The following is a 25,954-nucleotide window of genomic DNA, read 5'->3' on the forward strand; positions in this document are numbered from 1 at the left end:
TCACTTAAGGGACATTTATTTTTTCTTTCTAAAGATTCTATTTCTGGGTTCTGAGTCCTTTCCTTTTTAATTCACTTTTCCATGATTAATTCACTGGTTACTATTCCAGAAAAGCTATTTGCTGAATTGCGTTTTACGAAGAGTTAATAATTACCGCAAAGTCAGACATATGCTATAATTATTAACAAATGGCATTAATGGTTTCTAAATAAGCCAAAATCGAAGAACACTTCGCGAAACACTCATTTGTAACTGTGAACATTTTGAGGTCTTGTTCTAATAACTAAATATTGCCGCGCTGCTGTTATTATTACTGTTTTTAGCGAGATTACCGTCACAGTCATTATATATATATTGACCTTTAATTAAAGAATGATTTTTCTAAGAATACGTCATAAATGTTTTTGCCATTTCTTTTCCAGGCACTCTGTGAGAAGATACATTTATGAAAACCAAGGTTTAATGAAAAGGATGTATGGAGACGAAAGACATATTCTCATACTAAGAAATGAAATTGAAACCCAGAAAGCGAGATACGATCCGGACTGGAAAATTATGAGGAGAATGGGAACCGCACGTTCCGCTTCCGGTGTACGATCACAAAGGCGTTCTTCTTTAAGAAACGCCACAGTTTCTTCGTCCTTACGTAATTTTACTTCCGGTATTTCAACAGAAGCTCCAGTTGAAACAACGACAGAAAATATATTGCAAGCAATTACCGGAACAACAAGCAATTTTACAACAGCAACTTTCACTTCTACGAAAGCCGCAACAAATCCTTCTACTGAAACGACTACCGAATACTCAGCTTCAACAGAAACGCAGGCAACTGCGAGTACTCCTCTTCCTACGACCGCTACGTTCGCCTCACCCACTACTACGAGGATCAGCAGTACGACTGGTGCCACCACCGCAGACACAACGACCACTACGACCCTAAATTCCCCCATCACCACCACCGACCTTCTTATGGACATGGAGTCTCGGGAGGAGGAAAAGATCATTGAAAATGATTACGAAAACGAAGATGCCGTACTTCAGTTTAGGGTGGGGATTTCATCCAATAGCGTTGAAAACAGCGAAGAAGAAATAGAGCGGATTGAATCCGCTACTGACCCTCCTCCGAGGAAAGGAATGTAAGTAGCTCGCTCTTGTTTGTATGCATTATCTTAACAGAAAAATATTTTTTAATAAAAAAAAAAAAAAAACGGATTAAGAGGAACGGTATTTGCTGCAAGTTTTAGTCAACGTGATAACAAACCATTTCCCACCGAACATGAATATTGAATAAATTTGAAACCAAATTGGGCTATTAAATGAACTAATTTTATTGAAATCTTGATGCCTATTTAAGTCTTTATTAAGGTGTCAAGTTTCGAACTTTAAAATCACTAACGCTAAAAGTTGTTTTGATGGAGGTCTATAAATGCATCAAGTGCAGAACAGTCTCTTGAAAAAAATAATCCAGGTAAAATGTAAACGACGAAAATACGAGTCATTAATTGTAATTGTGTTCATTAAGAATATAAAATTTATTTTTAGATTCTGGCTAAGTATTATATTACTTGTAATTAGCATCTGATTAAATTGTAAATTATATTGAACATAAATGGACAAATGTATCTTAAATCTGTTTCCCCAATTTTTGCTATCATCTCGCCCATGTCCAATTTCATTGAAGTCCTCCGTTAATATAAATAACATTCTTATTTCAAACGCATTTCGCCCTGAATCGAAACTTGACATTTTTTACTTTCTTTTCAGGACGAAATGCTCACTTTACTTAAAATAAGCAAATAAAACAAGAATTGCAACTGACTCTGTAAAGCGAAGAGAAAGGAAGATACCGCATATATGAACTTCGCAGAGTTAGGTTTGAAGTCATTAGGAATTTTTTTGAAATGCAGATAAATTTGTTACTCTGGATTTATCTCGTATTATACAGTTGCTAGTGGGTTTTAACATGAGACATTTACATAGAGGAGCAGATAATTCCAGAAAAAAAAGAAGTCTTAAGGAGAAATTGGGTGTTTTCCACAAACCGTTTACGGAATAGAATTCCAGTTTTATGGAGAGCCCAATCCACCAGAGATTGGTCAATCCATAGTACACTAGTACCGAGTACTAGTATACTATGGGAACGAAGGATCTTGTTCACATTTTCCTTGAACAGTTGTGGATTATATTCCTTAGGAAACACACATAAGATGGTAGACTGTTCCAGAGAGAAAAGTAGTGGAAAGGATATAAGAAGAGAAGAAACTTATTCTGTGTGTTTGGAGATGCACTGTGAAGAGGTGTTGATTAGCCGCTGCTGCACGAATTTCAACGGATCTGACAGCGGGGTATTTATTATTGCTGCTAATTCTGATGAACAGCGTAGAAGTATTTGTAAAAGCAGCGGAAACTGAGCGAATAGTTGAATCGTTTGACAAAAATTATTGATAATGAAAAAATGCGTGTAACTTATGGAAAAATTTTCTTGCGTTTTTGTTTTCAGCAATCAATAAGAGCAGCATCTCATACTGATCGTTTTCATGAACGACATATTTGTAAATATCTGCATGTGACCGTTTACAGTGAGTATTACATATTTCACGTATAAGTTAGTCATTTAAAATTGAGTGCGGATTTATTATAAATAAAAGTTTTGATAGTACTTAAACACAAATTTTAGGAATTCATCGATTAAAAAAAAACATAAGGGATACGCCGAAAAAGACTTCAGAACTTGCACCAGTTAAAAAAAATGTTCAGTTAACGTAATTTACATTAAATGATTCGCGAATTGTTCAAATTACTTTTGTACCCAATTTCCATCGAATATCTTTCGTCATGGAAAACTCCCTGATAATAAAACAGTTTTGGGAATACCAGAGGAACATTAATGGTAAATGGTACATTCATGTGCGATCCACGTGCTATCCTTAGGTTAGCAGTGAATTTACAACCCATTAATTATTGTTCAATGCTAGTGTGCCGTTAATTTAAATTGACGAGCAGGGCAGTAGTTTTTGCTACTTCAGAAGCATGTGAAGATTATGTATTCCAAGTATAATTCTAAAGATATGTTTCAAAAAAATGGCACTCGCAGCTCTTAAGCGAGAGTGCTGATATCTCAGAGAGGTAGCTTTCAAGGCCAAGTTAGCAGATCTCAAAAGTGGCCTGCTGGTTTTCACAATGCAAGTATTAAACCTTAAGATGAGTTAGCTGTCTTAGACGAAATGGAACGGTACTCAATTCCGAAAACGGGAGAGGAGGGATACATTAATTTTGTACATCGGACAAATAACATACAGTTCACAGACATAATGCACTGGTTTCAGCATCTTTACTAACATTAACTCCGAACACTGCAAAACAGAAAACTGCTTGTTTCCTCTACCATTACCAAACCTACTTTATTTTTCTTTTAAGAAGCCCAATATACAAAAACAAAGCTATTTACAAAATGCTATTTTGTTCACCAGAGATAATTGGCCCATATACAATGTTCTGCAGCGTTTTCTTGCAGAGCCCATGTGACTAAAAGATTATCTCATCTTGGGTGGTGGGTCTTAGTGTTAACTGGAAGCCAATTTACGTGAGTGTTTTTCAGTGACTCGACTTGATAAATATATCCATCTGTCGACCTTGACAGGATGATTATGGGGTGTTTTAATCATATTGTGGTGTCTCGTGAAATGTTCCCTTTCGTCATGAGATTATCACATTCAGTGGAGAATTCTCACTTTGTTTCCCCGCGTTGTTTCTTGGTCGGAAATTCTTCCAGAAGAATTTCACTCGCGGTGATCATTAACAAAATGAAGCGAATTTTTCTTCGCCTAACCTTTAATTTTGCATCACCGGATTTACCATATAGTTTTTATCTACCCACTTTAAATGTTTGTAAGAATATTTTAGAAAGCAACCCCACCTTTCAATAAATTGGTTTTTCTCCGTTTCACTTGACGTTTCGTCTTCACCGCGTATTAGGTGTACTCTTGAAGACGAGACTACAGCATTTGCTTTGACTTTAGAGATGACCTCAATTTTCTTGGCTAACATTGGTTCTCGAATCCACGATCAAGATGAGATTAACTTTTTTTTATATACAAAAATCAATGAAATTGTTAACGATGCCCACAGTTACGAATGTGAATGACGGATAGAAAGAGTGATAACAAATAAAAGCCCCATTCTGAATGGTTTCTCAACATGTTAGTCTCTTGAATTACCAGAAAGAATTACTAAATATATGAAGAGCCAAAGGCTTCAATTCGGCGACATATAACTTGTTTAAGTTAAGTGAAGTTAAGAAACAATATGGGATGTAATATCCCTTAACTTAAACCAGAAAGAATGTAATTTTGAGATGAAGTGTTTACATTACATGTATTTGATTTTTTTTTACTGTATGTGTGCGCGCGCGCGAGTACACACGCGCACATACGCTATAATAGCTGTTTAATAAAGGAGTTTAACGAGAATTCCAATGTCCATTGGTCCAAGCGATTTCAATACCATTTATTTGAAAATGACAACTGATGTAGGCATCGTTTAAATACATATTATTGGAAGAATTAATCCGCTAGGTTATCCTAATCTCCGCTGCAATCCTATCACAAAATAAAATTATAAATGTTTTTTTAACTATCCCCCCTCCCCCGATACTCATAACAATGAGAGGCACGCATGAACTCAACTGCAATGAGTAGAAATATATCGGCGACTACTTTGGTTTGAAAATTTTTCAAACCGAAAAAATAAAGCGTAGAATTGCGATTTCTAACACGAAGATTTCAAGTTACGTTTGGAGTAAAACTTTTTCTACACGTACTTTTTTTCACTCTAATATAAATTTTTATTTTTATGACACGAGCAAGAGTGAATAAAATGTACTTATTAAAGAGAGTTAGCTTTTATGCAGTTCTGATCATGTATATACCCAATGATCAAAATTAAGCTAATAGTTGTAAGTTAATGAGCAACAGCAGTAAATTGTTAGATAATAGTAAGCAAATGCACGGTTGTTTAACTTTCATTGGATAGTTATCAGAAATTGAAATGCCCATTTCAATTGATATTTTCCGGTAATTCCAAATAAATTCAGAAACTCTTGTCAGTTTCCTCAATATATTAAACGAACGTTTGGTTCTTTGTTACAAAAAGAAAAAAAAAAACAATGAACTATTCGACCAATCGCCTTGATGTTAAGTAGGATCGCGTGTTTATACTAGTACAAAAGACCTTTAAAGTTTGGACTTCAGTTTTAAAATATTTTTATCATTTTATTTCTCAAACTATCAGTATGCACTAATCAAATCAGATGAATCCGATGATTAAAGTTTTGGTAAGAGGTCATTTTGCAGCTTAGATATTTTAGGTACAGTGGCGAAAGTTTACTAAGCTCTTAAATTGCCGTCTTTTCATATCTGCAATGTTCTGATGACTCTTTTCTTTCCGCAAAGTGACTTTCCCTATTGATAGAATGAAGATTTTCGAAAAACATAAATATGCAAAATGATATTTTAACCGAATGAATCGTAATGCTTTGTTTTGTTTATTCTTTCAGTAATGCTTGTCCTGTCAAGAACGAAGTTGTGGCACCTTACTGGGCTAACAATACACGAGGGGAAACTCTTGCTTTGCTTAACGTATATCCATTTGAACAGTATATACATTTCGAGACATGCGCGTAAGTATTGCTCAGCATTCATCATTTTGAACAGTTTAATAATATCTTTATTTGCAGTGACGAGTTTCAATCAATGGAAATGTTTTAAGAATTGAACCCGAGATGGATGAGGTTGTTTGTACTTGGAAGAAAAAAAATTCGCAACCATTTCCCGCATTTTATGAATGGTTGGAAAATAGTTTCGTTAGAATTCTCTAAAATTCTCCTCTAGAGATCAAACATAGAACTTTTTTTTCAAAATCCTTCAGGTCTTCAATAAGTAGGGTGATGTGATTAAAATCATTTACATCCATAACATAGCAGATTTTGAATCTACAGTCCGTTGGTTGAAAAGCAGGAAACTCGTCATTCTGCTAACCGGTCTTTTAATGCAGTCCAGATTAACTTCACAAATTGTTCGTATGCTTCAAATAAGCGTTTAATTATTGAATTTCTATTTCAATGCAAGATGCTTCAGGTTTTAATTAATTGAATATCTGTAAGTTAGGTTAATACTATTTGGTATTTCATTTGGAGCTTGTTAATTTGAATGAAAAAAAATTTATTTCCTTCATCTGAGTAGCTATAAAAGTAACGTGAACGAACTCTGTGGATTTTCTGAAATGAAGAACATGAATGAAAATAAAATAGTTCTCATGATTAGAGAATGACGCAAAAATTGACATGGTAAAACTGCTTCTCTCACGTTTACTGAATTCACTGATGTATTTTCCAATCGAAGATTCCACTATTTTGATTTAAAAGTCATATGAGGTGGCCTAAAAATCACGAAGGGGTTTATACATTTAATAGCTTTTTATTTATTAATTAGTTTTATTTTTTGTTATAATGAAATACAGAACCTGGAGATTTTTTTATTAGTTGTAAAAAGCCACATCACGTAAATTCCTTTCATTTTCGTCTTCACAAAAGCGGGCCTTTCCATAACAGATGTTAATGTTTCTGGATGCAGCGCTCGCATTTCTGCACCAATGTTCTCCTTCACGTGTGTTGGATTGTCTGGAGCTTGTTCACATACACCTTTTCCTTAACGTAACTCCGTAGGAAGAAATCGGGAGCCATCAGATCTAGAGAACGTGATGGCCAATTAAATTGGCTATTTCGAGAAATTATTTACTTACTAATTTCAAATAATTGAATGCTGATTTTCAAATTAAAATTGAACAAGTTTGGTTCATGATTATTTTTCCAAATATTCCTTAGAATACCTGAAAAACATGAATCGTGGTTGAGGTAGGGAGGCATGGACAGTCAGGCGCAAAGAGGTTCAACTATACATAATAGTTCTGAGAAAGCCTGATTCAAAGTTCTTTTATATAAAAAAATAACTTCTAAATAGCAGCATTAGTTGCAAATCCACTTCTACTATTTTGTAGAGAGGTTTAATGTTTATTTACTTTGCTTCTACAGGAAACTGTTATTAGTAAAATGACTTTTACCTCTTGGCATGTAACCCCTCCAGTTATTCAGGATAAACAGATGAGAGGTGTGCGACACATTTCGTTCATCATTCTAAAAACATTCGTCATGACTTCGATTTCGCCTCGCAATTAAACGGTACATCTTTTCGCTACTAATGCTAAACTATTTAATTTGCTGTCTGGGATAGTAGTTAACTTCTGCTTTGTTACAGTCGAGAAGTTAACTACTTTTTTTGCTAAACATTTAATGCTTTCGTAAGCGTAATAGTAGAATACAATCTTATTTTTAATTTCCGTTTCCCTTTTGTAAAGATTTTTCAGAATTCGACAAACGTATAATCCAATAGCAGAAACTCCTAGGTTACAAATGTGTAAAGATTACACATAAATGCGTAATAGTGCAGATCACACAAGCAGTGGGAAAACAAACATTAAATAAAATATAAAAAAATAAGAGCATGAACATCATCTAATTAACTATTAATACATTTATTCATTTGTAAATAAACTTTCAGTATATTTAGAGAAATGCGAATATTTCTGATTGTATTTCTTACTTTGTGTTGTCTTCATTTCTTATTAAATAGAGGTAGATGAATGCGGAATAAATTCCACCATATTATATACTTCTTTCTTTGCATATTCTCCAGAATTATCTTGTTTTTTTTAATTACTTTTGACGCTAACTTGGTTCTTGGTGTATTTAATATCCACACCTTTGTTTTTCAGTTTGCCCTTTCTCGTTTTTTTTTTTTTTTTTTTTTTACTTCAGAGGTTTCCTTATTCTTTCTTTTAGCTTCCAAGTAGTATCCATATTACTGATACAGCTATGGGAAGCAATATTATTTTTTTTATTCCACCATATTTTCTTAATCTGTGCATACTGATTCTGTACAGCTACTTTTGTATTATTTTAATTTTACTCGTCTCTTGGTTGAAAGTCCCATACTAAAGCTTTGCAATATACAGTATTTCTTTAACGTGGGTGTTTGTTTTTAAATTTTATAAACTTCACACAAATGAGTCCATCGATACAACATTATTTGTTTTTATATATATTTCAATAAATATATTTATTTAAAATTTAAAACATTTGAAAATGATGAACCAATCCAGGTCTGTGCACCAATTAGCTCATAACGATACTGAAGTGGATGACTTTTACGTCACAAACTATGCAATAAACGAAGACAGCCACACTGTTTATGAGCGAGTCATAATGTCTCACTCAAGTAGCTTCCAGCAAAAGCGATTGAGTAATACTCGGATATTGAAATCCCAAAGAAAGTTCAGTTTGCACAGAAATTCCTAGTGGCGACAAATCCTCGAAGAAATTTTAAAAGGTTTTGGACATGATCTTCAAATAACTAACAACTGAAATGAATCACATAATAGTTCAAGAAAAACTGCCTACTACATAGAGATAATTTTAATGTAGATAATATCATTCAAGCTTACCTTAAATACCGAAATAAATGATTGAAGGAAAACATTATCCGAACGAAATTTGTAACTCCTCAATAAGGAGCTACAAAATAAATCCGCGAACACAATTGCTCGTGCTTTAGCTGAAACAAAGCCTCAAGTAAATCAATCGTCAATAAACATTCAAAAAGAATATTTGATTAAAAAAAGTGGTTGGTTCTCACGGAAAATACTGAAGAATTATTCAGAAAACGAGCATCGTTATTCAAGAATAACTAGGCAGAAACATCAACTGCATCTTGGATCTATAGAACAAGTAAACGTTTCGGCTCTTTAGGTACAATGTTTAGTAAACACTGCAAATTAATATGGGAATAGACAACAGAATTATCAAAGCTAGCATGATAGGAAGTCAATAAATTCATATTAAAGAGATATCAGTCAAAACGCTAAACTAGATGTATACAAGACGGCATTGAACCCAACATAACTTATGAATCTGAGAGTCTTATCAGAAATCACACTTCTTCAAAAACTGGAAATCAGATATGAGAGTTCAGAGAAAAATTAGTAAAGTGAACAAATTGCTAGCCACAATAGCAGAACCATATTAAACATGAAGATATTAGGGAGAAAGTGACATTGTTAACATAAGATTGAGATCTGGTTAAAAAAAAATTAACGCCAAAATTTCTAAAACATTTAAAACACTACAGAAATTGTACTTGGGGAACCTGGTGTCCTCATCTGGGGCACAGAAGCAAAGCGCCTGTGTAGCTCAGTGGATGTGGCGTTTGCACACCACGGCGCTTGACCGCACGAAGGAAGACTCCTTGGTTTCGAATCTAGTCGGCGACTAGAAGAAATTTTTCTAAGCCTATTTTTGACCGGTTCTCGAGTTAGTCGATCTCTGGCACGGGCAAGCGGGTTTTTTCTCCCGGAAACTCGAGTTTTTCGTCCCGTAGATTCAAGAAAATCGACCGTAGAACCCACATTATTTCAGACATTAAATACGAGTGTTAAGGACCACGGGATGGCGGCACTTGTTGAGCGCCGTCACTCTTCACTGTGTGCCGTTCAATTAGTGATAGCCTTGGGCCAGCTATCTCTGATTGGGTACCAGTGGAGATCGAACTGCCTACTCAGTCACCAAAAGTTAGATAGGGCTATAAAACGGCCTCGACTACTCCCTATATACGGGAATAAAAAAACGTTAGCTGATTTTTTTTTCTTCCAGAAATTGTAGAAAACAAACTAAAAATCCCAACAAAACTTCAGAATTCTTCACTATTAAAAAATCTCCAGATTGATTTCGCTAACATCGGTGATCTTAATTGCAATATCAATGATGTGTACTACCACTTAATCATCCAAACCCGATATATTTATCAAGAAACCACAACGTTTCTCATTTCATCTTCCATTGTGCCTTTCTTAAGAAGAGAGACACTTGGGCTTATGTAAGGTCGGATATCTCATTCCGAAGGTTACCTAGAATTCCCTTTATTTTATATTTGATCTACTTTGGCTCAAGATCTTATTACCTCACTTTGTTGGTTTCATTTGCCGCCTCTGTTGTTCTCCTTCCCAATTCACTAACCTGATTGCATATCTCTGAAAGTCGATCACATACAATCTAACTACTGCAACAGTGATTAGCCCTCCTCACCGATTTTAACGTCTGCAGTTCTGACTGGCTGCCCTTCTCTAACTTCAGACCTAGCTGGTAAAGAAGACGAACTTTGCTGTCAGCAACGATTTAATACAAGTTGCCCCCCCCCCCAGAATTTCAGATGATTATCCTCTTCATTCGTCCAACACCTTGGACCTGTTCTTAACTAGCACCTTCCTCCAAATATACCACTAATGGTAGATCTTCTCTTGACAAATCTCTGACCATAAACTTGTCCATATCTCCTTTGTTACAGATCGGCCTACTCCCGTTCATTCAGTGCCTTGTATCCTGTGGCACTGTTGTAGAGGCAATTGGAATGAACTTGGTGACTTTTATGCTTCCTTTCCATGGTCTGATTATTGCTTCTGATCCTAGCATCTGCTCTGATTTAATAACAAAATTACTCACTGGAATGCGAGTTATTTATTCTGATGCAAAAAAATAATATAAATATAACTCCAAAGTAGACTTTTTAATTGTCATTTACACTAAACTTGTCCTCTGTCCAAATGGCAGTCGTGCTTTGTGGTCGCTCGCCAAGGCTGTTCGATGCAACTTCTGTCCTTCCATTATCTTCCAACGATAAGGTTAACCGACCTATTGGCTTCAGTTTTGTTTTTCTTCCACCTCTTGCATGGACGACCAGCACAGAACTCCAGCTATCATTCAAAAAATGGAAATAATATAGTGGTATCATCCACAGTATGCCTCCTCCTGAAATTTCACCAAAAGAACAACAGAAAAATTCTCAGCTGCCTTTTAAGTCTTGTGGCCCTAATTTCCTTCTGTTGTATTTTAAAAGCTTATGTTCCAGAAATTGCACATATCTTGCATCATCTCTTCAAGCTGTCATACTCATGGCATCTACCCATATCATGGAGGCAAGGTTTTGTCCAGCCTATTCCGAAAATAAGGGAGAAGTCAGCCTTCAAACTATCTCTCTACTTCTCTGACATCTATACTCAAAAATAATAGAAAAGTTAATCGATTTCGCAATTGTTTTACTACTTAGAGTCTTACCAATTATTTATGAGCATCAACATGAATTCCGCAACTGTCGTTCCAAAGCAGATCTCCTAGCCAACCTTGCTAATTTCTGGACTCATTCCAGGGGAAAGTCTTTGGAGAAACCCAAGTGGTCGCTCTTGATATTTTCAAAGCATTTGATCGAGTACGGCATCACGGCCTTCTTACAAGCTACTTTCGTCGTTCCCTTTGCAGGTGGATTGCCAGTTACCTCACTGGCCGTTCGCCGTGTTGGGGTGGATGGTTTTCGATCATTATAATTCTCTTGTAATGCTGAAGTACTCCAGAGTTCAGAGCTGTTACTGCATTGTCTGCTATAGTTACTGCTCCTCTGAACTGGCAGCTACCATCCTTCCACTTTCTTGCTCATACGAATCCGAACAGCTGCTAGTCAACGCCTATATACAGTTCACTTCCAAACCCATCGAACCAAATTTTCAACATCAACCTTCATTTCCTTCTCTGTCTTCCCCTACTCACTACAACCGTCAAGCTTTCAAAAAAACCCTCTTCTGTCTAACCGCCTACCCACATACGGCGCTGTCGTGTTGTAGGTCTTTGACCTCTCGTGCGTGGGAGCTGATTTATATACCTGAGGGGGGGAATGGACACTTAAACAAAAATGGAGAGGACGGATTATCAAAGCAGGTGTTTCTAGCTAACGTTGTCGGAAAAAGACCGACCAAGATTTACGGATTAATGTAGTTAGATGTTCTTTAGAACAACAAAACATAAGTGTTGACTTATAAGACTAATTTTCAGAAAATTATCGACAGGAAATTAGTTTCCATTATTACCATAGTATCCCGTATACTCCTTAGAGAACCTCCGTAGCTGAGTTGATATAGATTGAACCCTTTGATTGGAATGACCAGGGTTCGAATCCCGTCTACGACGAGAGATAACTTTATTAGGTGTTTTCAATCGAACTGTCAGTCAGTCGGTGTAATATGACTTCGGTGATTTTTCTCCAAGGAACTCGGGTCCTCTCCCCCCCCCCCTCTTAAAATAGGCAAAGCAGCCGGGTAAATACATCTACAGACATAGGATGCTAACTGCATGATGGAAGAGAGTAATCCATATTACCTTTCTATTGTACATTTATAGATCTCAGGTAGAGATAAGTCAACCTTCTAGATGGAGATGACACTTGACGGGACATAATACTCCTTAGCGTATTAGGAATTTAGTGATGACGAATTCAATATTTTGCATTTCATTTACAAGTTGTTTAGGGGAAAAATTAATTAATTTTATTTTTCATAGAAAACAGCACTTATATACTTGTATCAAATATTGAATAATGAAAAATTAAAATTTATTAATATTCCTTTTCCATGAAGATTTGATCATCCTCCCTTTCTCCTCTTACTACTGGCCATGTAGTCATGGTAAACCGTGTCAGGACAAAATTACATAGGAAAAAATTACACGGGATAAAATTGCGCTGCAAAAATTACACGAGGACGAAATTACACAGGGAAGAAATTACAGAAAGAAAAAATTACACAAAAAATTGCACATAGATAAAAAAAATGCACTAAGAAAAAAATTAAAAGGAAAAAATACGAAGGTAAGAAATTACAAATAAAATTTATCAAAACTTTTACAAATTTTATAACCAGCAAGGGGCAAATCACTAGTGTGGATTTGGGCAAGGGGATTAGAGAGGTGGTTGATTTGGAAACCCAAAATGATGACGATTAGCTACTCTAATTAGTACTTACCTCAGATTTACAAGGAATAATTTCCTAAAGTAATTATCCCTTGTAAATAATTACCTTAGGTAATTATCTACAAGGAATTGTAAATAATCGACAATTGTTAATCACCATGAACTGCTGAAGAATTTCTAAGAATTGTTTGGGTATAGATATATTAAGTAAATTTTTGTCTTGCATTCTTCAGTGCTAATTTAGTGACTCGTAATACAACTAGTGTATAACGTACGACGTAATAAATTTTGTGATTATTTTTTTTAAATTTACTTATGGCTGATTTTGAGTACGGTGTTGGTAATAAAGGTGGTCAAATTATAATTTACAAAGGATTTGAGTTTGTTCGTCGCCGTGGAACTGCTATCGGAACTATGCATTGGCGTTGTGCAAAGTTTAGAACTTTACATTGTCGATCGCTGCTCCATACCAGAGACAACAAGATTATCCCTGAGTCTTCAGAACACTGTCATGTTAACAGCACTTTTGAATCTTAAACTCATCAACTTGCAAATCAAATGAAAAGAAAAATGTCGAATCCAGGCGCAATGGCTCGTGCAATTATAGCTAACAGTTTAGTGACTGTATCAGACGGATTAAAAATGTGCCTACCGAAGAAGAGCTCCGTAACGAGGCGATTAAATAGATCCAAAGCTAAAACAATCGGAAACGTTCCGTCGAATCCAGATAACAAAAATTTTGAAATACCAGAGAAGTACTCTAAATGGATTATTCATGATTCCGGGGCAGACGATCCAAAACGTATAATACTAATTGGTCACAAGTCTCTTCTAGATCAACTTGTAGTTAATGATTTTTGGCTAGCAGATTGTACATTTTAAAGTGGTTCCAGAAATATATTATCAGTTATACAGTATTCATGTCCAATATGATTCAGGCGTCGCTTTTCCTTGTCTACTGGCTCTTCTACCAGGGAAAAAGGAAGAAATATTGTGAAGATGCTGAACATGTTACTGGTGAAAATTCCTCAAGATTGACCACAAAAAATTTGGCCGATTTTAAAACAGCAGCAATGAATGATTTCCGTACACTAAGTACCGTGTTTGAAAACATCGAAATTGGTGGTGCTTTTTCCACTTACCACAATCTATTTTACTCAAAGTAAATCAATGTGGACTAAAATCTCTATATGAATCCAATCAGTCATTTGCAGTACACATTAAAATATTACAATCACTTGCACTTTTACCAGTAGAAGTGTTAGAAACATTTTTAGAAGTTGCTGATCTGTTTTCTAATTTATATGAATATAATGAACAAATCGAGCAAGTTCTCCTTTACTTCAAACGTACCTGTATTCGCGGTCGACAGCTCAGGAACGGCACTTATAGACAACCTCTATTGAATATTTCTACTTGGAACCATAGACACTCTGCAGCCAACTGTATAGCTATAACTACAAATTGTATCGAAAGATGGCACTATGGACTTCAGTCTCTCTTTCAGTGTTCCCATCCAGCTGTTTGGAAATTTTTGGATAACATTGTTAAAGAATTATCTTTACAACATTCAAACTATTTGCAGCATTTAAGTGGTCAACGAAACCCAGGATGTCGTAGGTACATTTCGTTAAAACAACGTATTTCAAATATTGTACAAAATTACGACTCTAATAGACGATTGGAGTTTTTACGTTGTATAGTTTATATGACTTAGTGTTTCTTTTATATCATTTTTTAAAATAAAAGTAATTTTAGAAATATTAAGAAAGCTTGTGTTTAATCTGAAAATAAATATAAAATTCACCATAAAAATTTTAAAACTCTAAAGTAAAAAACTTCGGTGTGAATATTCAAATTTGTGTGATTTTTTTCTTAGTGCAATTTCTTCCTTGTGTAATTTTGTCCCGTGTAATTTTAACATGTAACCGAGTCACCGCTCATCAAACATATTCGGCGAATCGCACTGTAATTGGTTCTTTTGTCGCGTGTAGTGACTTTCTGCGGCAGTTTTATTACACACATTTTCGTAATTTTAGGGAGTAAATTATATAAAAAAAAACAGTTGAATTCAGAAGTTCCAAAAAAAAAATTGATATTTTTTTCCAAGCAGGATTGCCCGAACATCGAACATTAATTTCACATTAACTTATCTAAAAGTGTAAAACTTGCGTTAAAAATTGTGTGTAAAACAATTTTTTTGTTATTACAGTGCTAATATTGATAAAATTGCAGTATAATGCTAGAGATATTTTTATTTAAAAAAATTCGCGATTTAACGGACACCCCTTAGCCCCTAATAATCCTTTAAATCGAGAGTTTACTCTACTGTATTAATAACAAAAAGCAGTATACGTTTACCATGGGTACATGTTAAAATTACACAGGACAAAATTACGCTTAGTTTAGGTAATCCTGCTTGGAAAAAACTATCAAGTTTTTTTTTTTTTTTTTGAACTTTTGAATTCGGCTGTTTTTTTTATAATTAACTCCCAAAAATTACGAAAATGTGTGTAATAAAATTGCCGCAGAAAGTCACTCCACGCGACAAAAGAACTAATTACAGTGCGATTCGCCGAACATGTTTTATGAGCGGTGACTCATTTATGTCGGCTAAATTACTAGTGTTTTTCCAACATATGATGGCCTATTTGCCAAAAATAACAAACAATTAATAACAAAAAACCCTGTTAATTTAATTATAAGCAAATCTTGGTTAAAAGCATTTGAAAATTAACGGTGTTAATTTTCACGTGACATACAGACCGGAAAATTTGTCTTTTAAATCGAGGGTTTACTGTATAAGTATTATAAGTACTGTATTGTGAATGAGGAGTGAGATTTCAACGTCTTCTTTAGGACCAGTTCGGGGGAGTTTTTCAGATGACTAGAGCACCTGTTCAATTAATTTTATCCACCTGCACTCCAATTATTTGATGGCTCTAGTTGAAAACTTTCATGAAAGCTTGTGATTCTCACCAAGTTGTCGATCGAGACATATAGGCGATGTCTATGTAGTTAAAGTTTGGTTTCTCGATCGTTTTAGGCAACGGGATTCAAACTGATATTTCACACTTGCTTTATGAAAGAATTAAAAGAATTGTGATATTTAGGATTTTTATTTGAAGAAAATAATAGTTTTCAGCTGTCCTGTTTTAATAGTCAAATTAGACAAAATTTGACTATTAAATCAGCAACTACTTAGATGGAGAAAAACTGTCATGCTAAAGACTATGCTTCAGAAGTGACAGATTATTCGGGATTACTACATATGCTTTATATAATAACACTCCTAACCTAAACAAGTATGGATATTAAAAGCTTCCAAACACCTGAAACGCTGTAATTCTACGTTTTAATCAACAAAAAATAAATTTGTTCGGACTGTCCAGAAGAGGTAGTCAAAATATCTCGAACTTTGCTTTATATCTTGAGAGGTGGTTCTCATTCAACTTACTTTGTTCTTGAAAATCCGTCAATTATTGTTAAGCCAAATATTAAATTAAAATATTTATTTTTTCATTTCGGAGTTGTTCAATGAACCATTGATTAGCCTATCCAAGTCTAAATAAGTGCAAAGTTATGTCTAATTACCTAAACCACAAATGGCTTCTGGCTTCAACTTTTGTGATAATTAATGATGTTACTATACACTAATTCAATCACAAAACTCCTTTTTGATATTCTTTTGCCTCGAACATCCAATAATCACATGGAAGATTTCACCTCATAGCTAGCTTGTTATGCAGAGAAGTGACAATGAAGTTTCCAAAAGGATGGAAATAATCAGCGGATCACCAAGATACTTAACTACGATTCTGGCGTAAAGTTTACCATCGAAGGACATTTAAAATGGGTACGAAATTTTATAACGCGGAATTCGCTGTAGAACCTAATTAACTGAGTAAAGTGATATCTTTCGGTTAGATATGGGTTTGAATACTATTTATGACTTTAAAAATCATTAAACGCTTTTCAGATGAAAGCAAGTTAACCAGTCATTCGGGGGCAGCAAGACTTAATTTTACTGGAGACACTCCTGGCAGAGTATACACGCAGTAGGAGTATTTTGTAAAGCATAGGCCGAATAATATCCAGACAGGCATATAGGATTAAGCTCTTTCCGAGGCGAAGTAGATTGACTGTGACAAGCCATGGAACCGAAGCGCCGAAAAGGAAGAATATTATTCCCTCGAAGAGCTGCGTTTCCTCTTTCAAAACTGTACTGATAACAATATTTAATCTAGTTCTCTACTTTTCTCAAACTCCTTAAGGAATCAATGTTATCTCAGTTGGTTGCCAGGTTAAATTCGACAAGTTTAGCAATTAAAAAAAAAAAACTTCAGCGACAATTATCATTTGAACGAGTAGAATAAGGGAGAAAGTGCAAAGTGTATTTCTTTAAAACGAAATACGAGTTAAGATATAGTTAGTTTCACATGGAAATTTTAATAAATATAACAGAAGTGCACATGTCAGTGTTACAGAACTCGAATGCGCAATTTACATTTAACGGTAGCACTGGATATAACATATTCTCTGAGAGATTACACAAATCCACGAAATTACCATCAAAAATCTATCGATCATATCAGTAAACTGAAGGTTGAAATTCAAACTTCGTATTTTCCGATGCTTGTATGATGTTTAATCGAATTGTAGCAGTAGGACTGTTTTGTAAAAAAACGACCATAATAATATGCAGACATGCATAGAGGATTAACTGCCCTATAAGAGAATTGAGCACTTCCCGAGGCAAAGTTGCTTGACTGTGACAAGCCATGGAGCCTGTGCTTCAACATTATCACGAACCATGGGCACACTGCCCGTTGGTGTACGATGCCTCTTCTTTCACCTTTCTTTTGTCCAGTGCATAGTGTTGCAGTTTCTGTAAACCCATTGCCCACCAGTCCTTAATGTCGTCTATCCATCCTCTGTATAATCTATCTTTTCTCTTTACACCATCCATAATACCAAACATGAATGTCTTTATCTTCCGGTCCTCACTCATTCTGCAGATGTGAGAAAATAATTTCAGCTTCCGTTGTATAATATTCTGAATTAGATTCTCCTTTTGTTATGTCTTCCGAAAGAGCTCTTCATTTGTGATTTTCTGTACCGATCCTATTCTTAGAATCTTCCTGTAACAAATTCTTTCAAATTCTTTTTGTTCTTTCCTTATTTATTACCCACGTCTCAGATCGATGGAGTACACCGCTGAAAATGCATGTTTCCAGTACTGTTTCTTTGTTTGTGGGCTGATCACTTTACTTTTCCAGATGTTTTCCGTGTCCTTCAGATTTGTTCTTCCCTTTGCAATCCTGATCTTTATTCCTTTTTTACAGTTCAAATCATAAGTCATTTTAATTCCCAAACATGTGAATTGTTCTACATTTTCTGTATCAATTCCACCCACTTGTATCTTTTGTCTCATGTTCTTCTCGCCAAATACCATTGTCACTGATTGGAAAAAGATTCAAAAGGCTTCACTTCGGCAATGCAAAATTATTGAAATTAAGTGGATATTGAATCCAACATTATTTCTTAGCCGAATATAGAAACTACAAGAGTTTCATGCCGAATACAGACTATAAAAGTTTCGGCGGATACAAGCGTACGCCAGCCTTTCATGATGGGAAACTCGTAGTAAAGGTGGAGCAAGTTCTGATCACTATCCTTAGTATTTTCCCATAATATAAAACACATCTCCTAGGAGATGTATGATGTTGTACATTATGGGGGGAAGTCACTACCCAGACCGGTTTTGACCGTATTTTAAGGTCTCGTCACCAAGAATAATTAGGATGAAGTGATTCACAATACCAGTTGCTAAAAAAAGGTGTCGCATTACAAAAGGCACCAAAACTACTGAAAAAGGCTTCACTTCGGTAATGCAAAATTATTCAAATTAAGTGGATATTGAATCCAACATTATTTCATAGGCAACTCGTATCGTAAAGTAAAAGTAGTTCTGTATCACTTCATCCTGAGTATTGTTGGTCTAGCTCCCACTGACGATGTGATGTTATACACATAGTGTATAACATCATACATCTCCTGGAGATGTATTTTACATTATGGGAAAATACTAAGCACAGTGATCGGAGCTTGCTCCAACTTTACTAGGGTTGCCAGTCATGAAAGATTGGCGTACGCTTATATCAGCCGAAATGTTTAGTTTCTATATTCGGCTATGAAATAATGTTGGATTCAATATCCACTTAATTTGAATACGATTGTCACTGTTTTTTTCCAAGTTCATAACAAGTCCAAATCTCTTCTCTTCCTCATTTAACAGTTTTAATAATTTTTGTAGTTCTCTTTCGTCTTCATCAATAATAACAATGTCATCTGTAAATCTCCGATTGTTAATTCTCATCTTATACTGATATTCCTTTTGCATCTTCCTTCATTTTATCCATAGCCCTTTCTAAATATGCGATGAGAATGCTTGGTGATATTGGTTCGCCCTGTCTCGTATACTCTGCTTGTTCTAAACCATTTCCTCAAATCATCAGCTATTCTAACTGCTGCAACTTCTGCAGGTGACTTATTAAAGCAATTGTTCTATAACTTGTACATTCTAGCTTATTTCCTTTCTTGTATAATGTCATTAATATCGATTCCATCCACTCCTCTGGCATTTTCCCTTCTTTCCATACCATATTACATAGTTGGTGCATTTCTGTAACCATACTTTTGCCTCCATATTTTTCTTAAGTGATATATTATTACCAGGACCCTTGTTGTGTTTTAGCCGTCCTATTGCTTTTTCTACCTTTCCTCTTAAAATGTCCATTTCATACTCATTACCGTGGTGATATCTGCTTCAATTCTTCAGTTTCCTAGCTCCATCTAAATTTAGTTTTTCTTCATATAACTCACTACAATATCTTTTCCACAACTGTACAATTTTATCTTTATCCATCAATAATTTGCCTTTTTAATCTTTAATTGTGGTCTGTTTTGGTTGCTACCTTCTATTAATGGCTCTAATAATTTTGTACATCCCCCTAGTTTTATGCTCTAAATTGTGTTGTTCCATATTATTGCACTGGATTTCTAACCATTTCATCTTATCCATTTTGACTGCTTTTTTTCACCTCATTACACTTTCTTCTACATTGCTTCTCTATTTGTTCTGATATATCCCTTATCTTCAACATTCTCTTCTCCTGTACAAACTTCAGTGTTTCTTGTCTAACTCACTTCTTGATTTTCTTTTTTTCTGGTACTGTTTCTCCAACTGCGTCTTCTATCGCCTTAATTACTCCTTTCACTCTTAGATTCGAATTTTTTTTTCTTTGTTCACACTTAAATTTCTCTTCTAACACCGTTTTGTACCTTCTTCCTATTTCTGCTTCACTTATTCTTGCTGTATCTCTGCGTTTCCGATGATCAGGTTTATAGTTTGTTTTGAATTTCAACCTAATGTTAGTTATCACAGCAATCACTAAACTATGATCCGAATCTATATCCGCTCATTGAAAAGTTCGACACTGCTGTACGGATGTTATCCATCTTCTTTTAATCGTAATCATATCGATCATGCACTTGGTTTTCCCATCATGTGATCGCCACGTCCATTTTCTATACTCCTTTTACTGGAATCTTGTGTTACAGATCATCTTGATGGTCCATAGCAAATTCTAACACTTTTTCCACCTTGTTCATTTCTTTCTGGAAAAATCACATTTATCCAACAATGTTGTATTCCAACTTTGGCATTCCAGTCTCCTTCAATAATTAGCACATCTTGCTTTGGTATTGTTTCTATTGTCTCTGTCAGATCTTTGTAAAATAAATCGATATCCTCATCTTTGCTGTCAGATGTGGGTGCGTGTATCTGGACTATTCATATATTAAATAATTTTGCTTGAAATCTTGTTACTATGATTCGTTCAGAGACTAGTTTTAAGCCTAACACTGACTTTCTAGCTTTTTTGTTAAGAAGGAAACCAACTCGGGCTTGGTGTCATGCCCTGATCGTATCGACTTCGCATCCATTTATCTCTCCTGATGTTGTCCATCGCATCTCCACCAGTCTTAGTATACCACACCGATATCTCTTCATTTCCTTGCGAAGTAATTCTAGTTTTCCTGACATCCATGTTCCTACTATACATTCCATGTACATACTGATAATAGTTCTGTTAGTTTCAGTTTCTCTTTTTTCCTTTCGGTATCCCACTTTTCTATCCAACCCTGATCGCTCGATTGGTATCGCGGACCTTGTTCATCCGGGCGACGTCCGAGCCGGCATGATTTAGCTGTTGACCGCATAGGATTAAAACCAAATTTTGCTTGGTATCTTTAAAATATATATCATAGAGAGATCAAAATTAAAGTATCCCTGATTAAGCCCTTGTGGAACATCACCCAGTGATATGCGATCAGATAACGATTGTTATTGATCAGATAACGATTGTTATTGATCAGATAACAATCGTGTGTTTTCTTTACGATCAGAGCATCGACACTCATCTGACCGAACCTCCTCTCTTAATCCAGGTTTGGGTCTGGCATGTGAGACCCCTAAGGATTCCATGGTGGAGTTGTGCTTACTTTATTCTTATCATAGAAGGAATTGAATTGAAAGACACTTCCAAAATGCCCTTTTCGTAAACCACTTAAGGAAAATAAGCAACTTCCATTTAACGTGAGTAATTTTTTTGAAAGGAGCCAATTCATAAGAAGAGAAACAAGAGCACACATATATAGTAGGCATTAAGAAAAAAAAAGAACAATTTCACGAAGAACGCATTTTCTCAATTCAATTATGAAGCTCATGCGATCGAATATTAAAAAGGAAATAATTGTTCCTTGTTTGTTACTTCGTCACTTTTCTATACAGAAACGCAGACGCGCGGTCGGGAGAAATTTGTCGGACATGAACTCTGACTGGTGTAGCCAAAACAGCGAGGACAAAAATATGCAGTGAGCATAGATATCGGCAATCATTTATCCTCACGCGAAAGACAACAATGAAGTTAGTACGTTCCGAAGTCAACTGATTGAATGTCGGTGAATGGTGAAGTTTTCAAAACATTGGTATAGTTCTTTAAGTCATTTGTTATATATACTTTAAAAGGACATGTCCAACATACACGTTCTCCGCGGATCTCTTTAAGCTCCATGTGTGTTCGGAGTTGACATGTTCTGAACACGAATTCTTTCATCATCCTAATTGAGCTTTTCTTCCCCCACCAGCCAACGAATTAACATACGAGAGCACAATCCACAAATAGCACAACGTACGAGAGCAAAACCCACGAAGCCGCCTTGTGGATAACATCCACAAGGCGGCTATAAGTTGGCCTATTTGTCCAATCCCACTTTAGCATATTTGTTTGTCTTGACTAACAAATAGCATTTAATAACCGAGTGTGACCCTACCACCAGCTTCAATAAATTCCCCTTAATATGACCGAAACGTCGAGGTCCGAGTTCACTAACGTACTACTTCAGATTCCATGCTATATATAGATAAGACCGTGATTTAAATTAAATAAAATGTGCATGTAATCCTACATTTCTTCTGAGATTAGCTCATTTGTTTCGATACAGTTACCTTTACGGGTATAAAAATTAGTTGCTATTCACGAAGCCTTTGGGTTGGAAAATATTTCTTATAACTAATATCCTCTCTCTCTCTCCACAGAAGCCTACGCAAAGACAAGGCCATTTCAACTAATGCTGCCCTTACAAATCCATGGATGTATGGATGCAGGACTCTCCTTCACAGTATCTCTTGGTTGGAAGATATGAGTTCGATTCCTCTGATAATTGAAAAGGAACATTCGGGGCGTTTCAACTAATGAAGCTGGTGTATGGATGTAGAAAGCCTTTCCTTCGCAGTGTCTCGAAATTTTCAATTCCTCCGTAAAACGCGCAGTATTCAAATATCTTCTTCTCATAACTTTGGTTGCCTTATTTTAAACAATCCGCCAAGTGGTCGTTTTTATTCGTGACTGCGATTCGTTATAACTCCTATCTCAATACGAATTCATGACGTTTTACTTTCTTTTGGGTCTTGACAGATGCGGATCACCCATCACTTGCGCATTCAAAAGTTATTACAATAAAAACAGTGATGATTTGCACTAAACAGTTGTGTCTGGATTGAAACGTAATGAACAATATTTAGACAAATGGGTAAACAAAACGTTTATTTTGTGTGTTAAGATAATCTAGAGACATTAAATGTTTGACAGAAGACCTCGCCGTAGATAAGCTTTCGTACCATATTCAATTAGGGGTTATATTTGGAGATAGGGGTAAATGGAAGGCTACACGGAGCAATTCATAGTCTGTATTTAAGTTGTAAGTCAGTAGTTAGAATTGAAGGAAATACATAGAAACGGTATGATGTACGATCAGGTGTAATACAAGAATGCACATCATCTCCACTCTTACTCATCATCTATATGGATCACATTATGAAAGAAAGTGATATTAGAATTGCAGATATCTAACTTAACTCTACTTCATGCGGATAATGTTGTACTCCTAAACACATCTAGTGCAAGTCTCCAGGATTCTCGAACTAAATTGAATAATAGCTGTAATAATTTAGCATGAAGATCAGCAATAAAAAGACCCAAACTATGAAAGTAGGCAGGAACATAGAAAACTTCAGCTTCATTCTGAATGGAGATTCTAGAGAAGTGGTAAAATATTTCAGCTATTTAGGCATAGTATTCAGTGAGGATGGCAAAATAAATTTGGAAATAGATAACAGAATAAGCAAAGCCAGTTCAATAAATTCATAGGGAATAAAGAGAAAATAGCCAAAGCATCAAACTATCAGTATATAATGCAGTGTTCAAACTAGTTTTAAGTTATGGATCTGAGAGTTGGGTTAGAAATAAAGTACTTGATCAAAGACTAGAGACCACAAATATGAGTTTTGAAAAACTTTAAGGGAGTGAACAGATGGCATTGGATGGCAGAATCATTAAAATTGAAGATATTATAAAAGAACTTGAGATTTTTTGCATTCAAGAATGTGAGCAGGGCCTAAATAAGGTGGTCACTTGAATAGAATGATAGATGGAAGGTTAGCCAAACGTGTTCCATGTCAGGAAAAATAATCCAGATAAAGACCAAGGTCTAGGTGGACTGACTCAGTCAGTCAGAGAAGTACCTTAGACAAACGAAATGGGAGATCTGACAATATTGGAGTGCTGACGAGTAATCGACTCATTTGGAGGAAAATTGTTGATAGGAGAGTAAGAATATTAGCTTCATCATGTAGTGCTGTCCTAGTATCCTAAACACGCCTTAAAGATATATATCATGGAATTCATGATGATTTAGAAAGAATGGGGGGGGGGGGTTTCAACAAACCAGCCGATGTTTGATTTTTCTGCAGCGCATCAATGTACACATTAATCAAGATTGTCACCTTCGGACTCAAATGTGGTACGATCGTTTGAGTATTTCCAGTTTGCCTTCAGTAGACATTCATATAGCCCGTCTTTGCTTCATATTTTCTTCAATGTTGTCTTAATATAAAATCCCATTCTGGATCTTCTCAATCAATATTTCTCTCTCATGCTAAGCGTTTTGTTACTGACCCATACGAATAAGCGAATCCAAAATTCAGTGACCTTCTGCGTGAATGTTAATCAGTCCTCGAGCAAAGTTCTTCAGAATTTAATATTTATTTTTTGTTTTTAATTAATTTAATATAACTCTTCAGGGTGTGCTTAACTCCTAATATTTCTCTCAACAGAATCGTATTCTCTCCCTTCCTCTAGAAAATGCAGATTTATCTGCACTTCAGTTAATCGATTTTCCTTGCCACTAAACATTATGGATCATGTTTAAAGGCAAGGAAAACATTCCATACAACCACCACCGTATAAATTACAAATGTATCGTTGTAGTTGGTTTCATGGTTCGATAATACCTTCTGTTGCCCTCTTTATATAGCCCTGCATAATGCACAAGCTTCCATGAGTAAAATAATATACATTATACACGCATATCTTGAGGTGATTATTTTGGAAATCGCTAGAATGATGAGATAATCCACGACAAAACTTTCTCATTCCATAAGAAAAACATGTCAAATAAATAAATAGCTCTTTATTCGTATTTCTTTCCTTCTCACATTTAATTATTCTTCAATCATATTGGAACGGAGTGATTTAATATTTTAGTATTTTTAATGTTTCTGTAGTGTAATCATTCAGATGTATTAAAAATATTTCCTTATTGACAGATATGAAAACCATCAAATGCTCTGTAGAGAGGGTTGCCGCTGTGAACAGCAGTACCGTTTGCATCGCCTCCTCGCTTTTGATCCTAAGAATGAATGTCGTGGGGTATTTTCAGACTGGTTTCGTTTCCCATCCTGCTGTGTGTGCATTTGCTATGACTTTCCACGCACGAAAGGAAGAACTGGTCGAAGTTAAATTGTGAAGATGGATGATTATGCAGTTGTGCCATAATGTTAATCATAATGACTCTATATATAAACCCACTTCAAGTAAAAAAAAAAGTTGAGCCAGTTTCCTGAAGATAACGTATTTTAGATCCAATTACTGTGTGTTTTTTTTTATTATTATAAAATGAACTTCGTCAGTACTTAGAACTGTCGATAAAATCTTTGTGTGTCAGGTCACAAAGTTCCGAGGACATCTTTTGAACGACTTCCAGTGAACTCAAGGAATGATTCCGTGTGTATATTTGTGTGCAGTCTAATCTGTCTGTAGGTAATATTATGGCTTGTTTACTGTACTAAGTACTATTAAAATGTTTAAAAATTAATGTGTGGGATCCAATAATCAGCTAATTATCCGTTATGTTAGTATCTATTGTCACGTTATATTTATATAAAATATTACTTTCAGATATTATACAGTAATATAACTAACGTAAATAACACAGCGTCGTGCAATTAATTGCATAACGCTTTTCAGCATACCCAAGCTTAGTAAAATTTTAACGGCTAATTAATTTTTTTTCAGTATATTCTTCTGGTTTTTAAGTTTGATTTGAAGATGTTTCTTATACAGTGTTCATGCGTCTATTTTTCTGCGTTGCTT

At 35.3% G+C, this 25,954-nt stretch overlaps 1 protein-coding gene across 1 annotated transcript in view; it reads left to right on the forward strand.

Moving 5' to 3' along the window:
* LOC150104403 (uncharacterized) overlaps nt 1–25,321 on the forward strand; it is a 59,245-nt gene extending 33,924 nt beyond the window's left edge. The window contains exons 3-5 of the mRNA XM_090396476.1: nt 423–1,136; nt 5,555–5,677; nt 25,129–25,321. Of these exons, the coding sequence (XP_090252602.1) occupies nt 423–1,136; nt 5,555–5,677; nt 25,129–25,321 (1,030 nt within the window). The remainder of the gene's footprint in view (nt 1–422; nt 1,137–5,554; nt 5,678–25,128) is intronic.
* Nucleotides 25,322–25,954: the final 633 nt, after the last annotated feature.

Source organism: Typopeltis vanoorti, chromosome 8 (genome assembly GCF_054136105.1).
Source record: "Typopeltis vanoorti isolate ZY-2024b chromosome 8, IOZ_Tvanoo_1.0, whole genome shotgun sequence".
Lineage (NCBI taxonomy): Eukaryota > Metazoa > Arthropoda > Arachnida > Uropygi > Thelyphonidae > Typopeltis > Typopeltis vanoorti.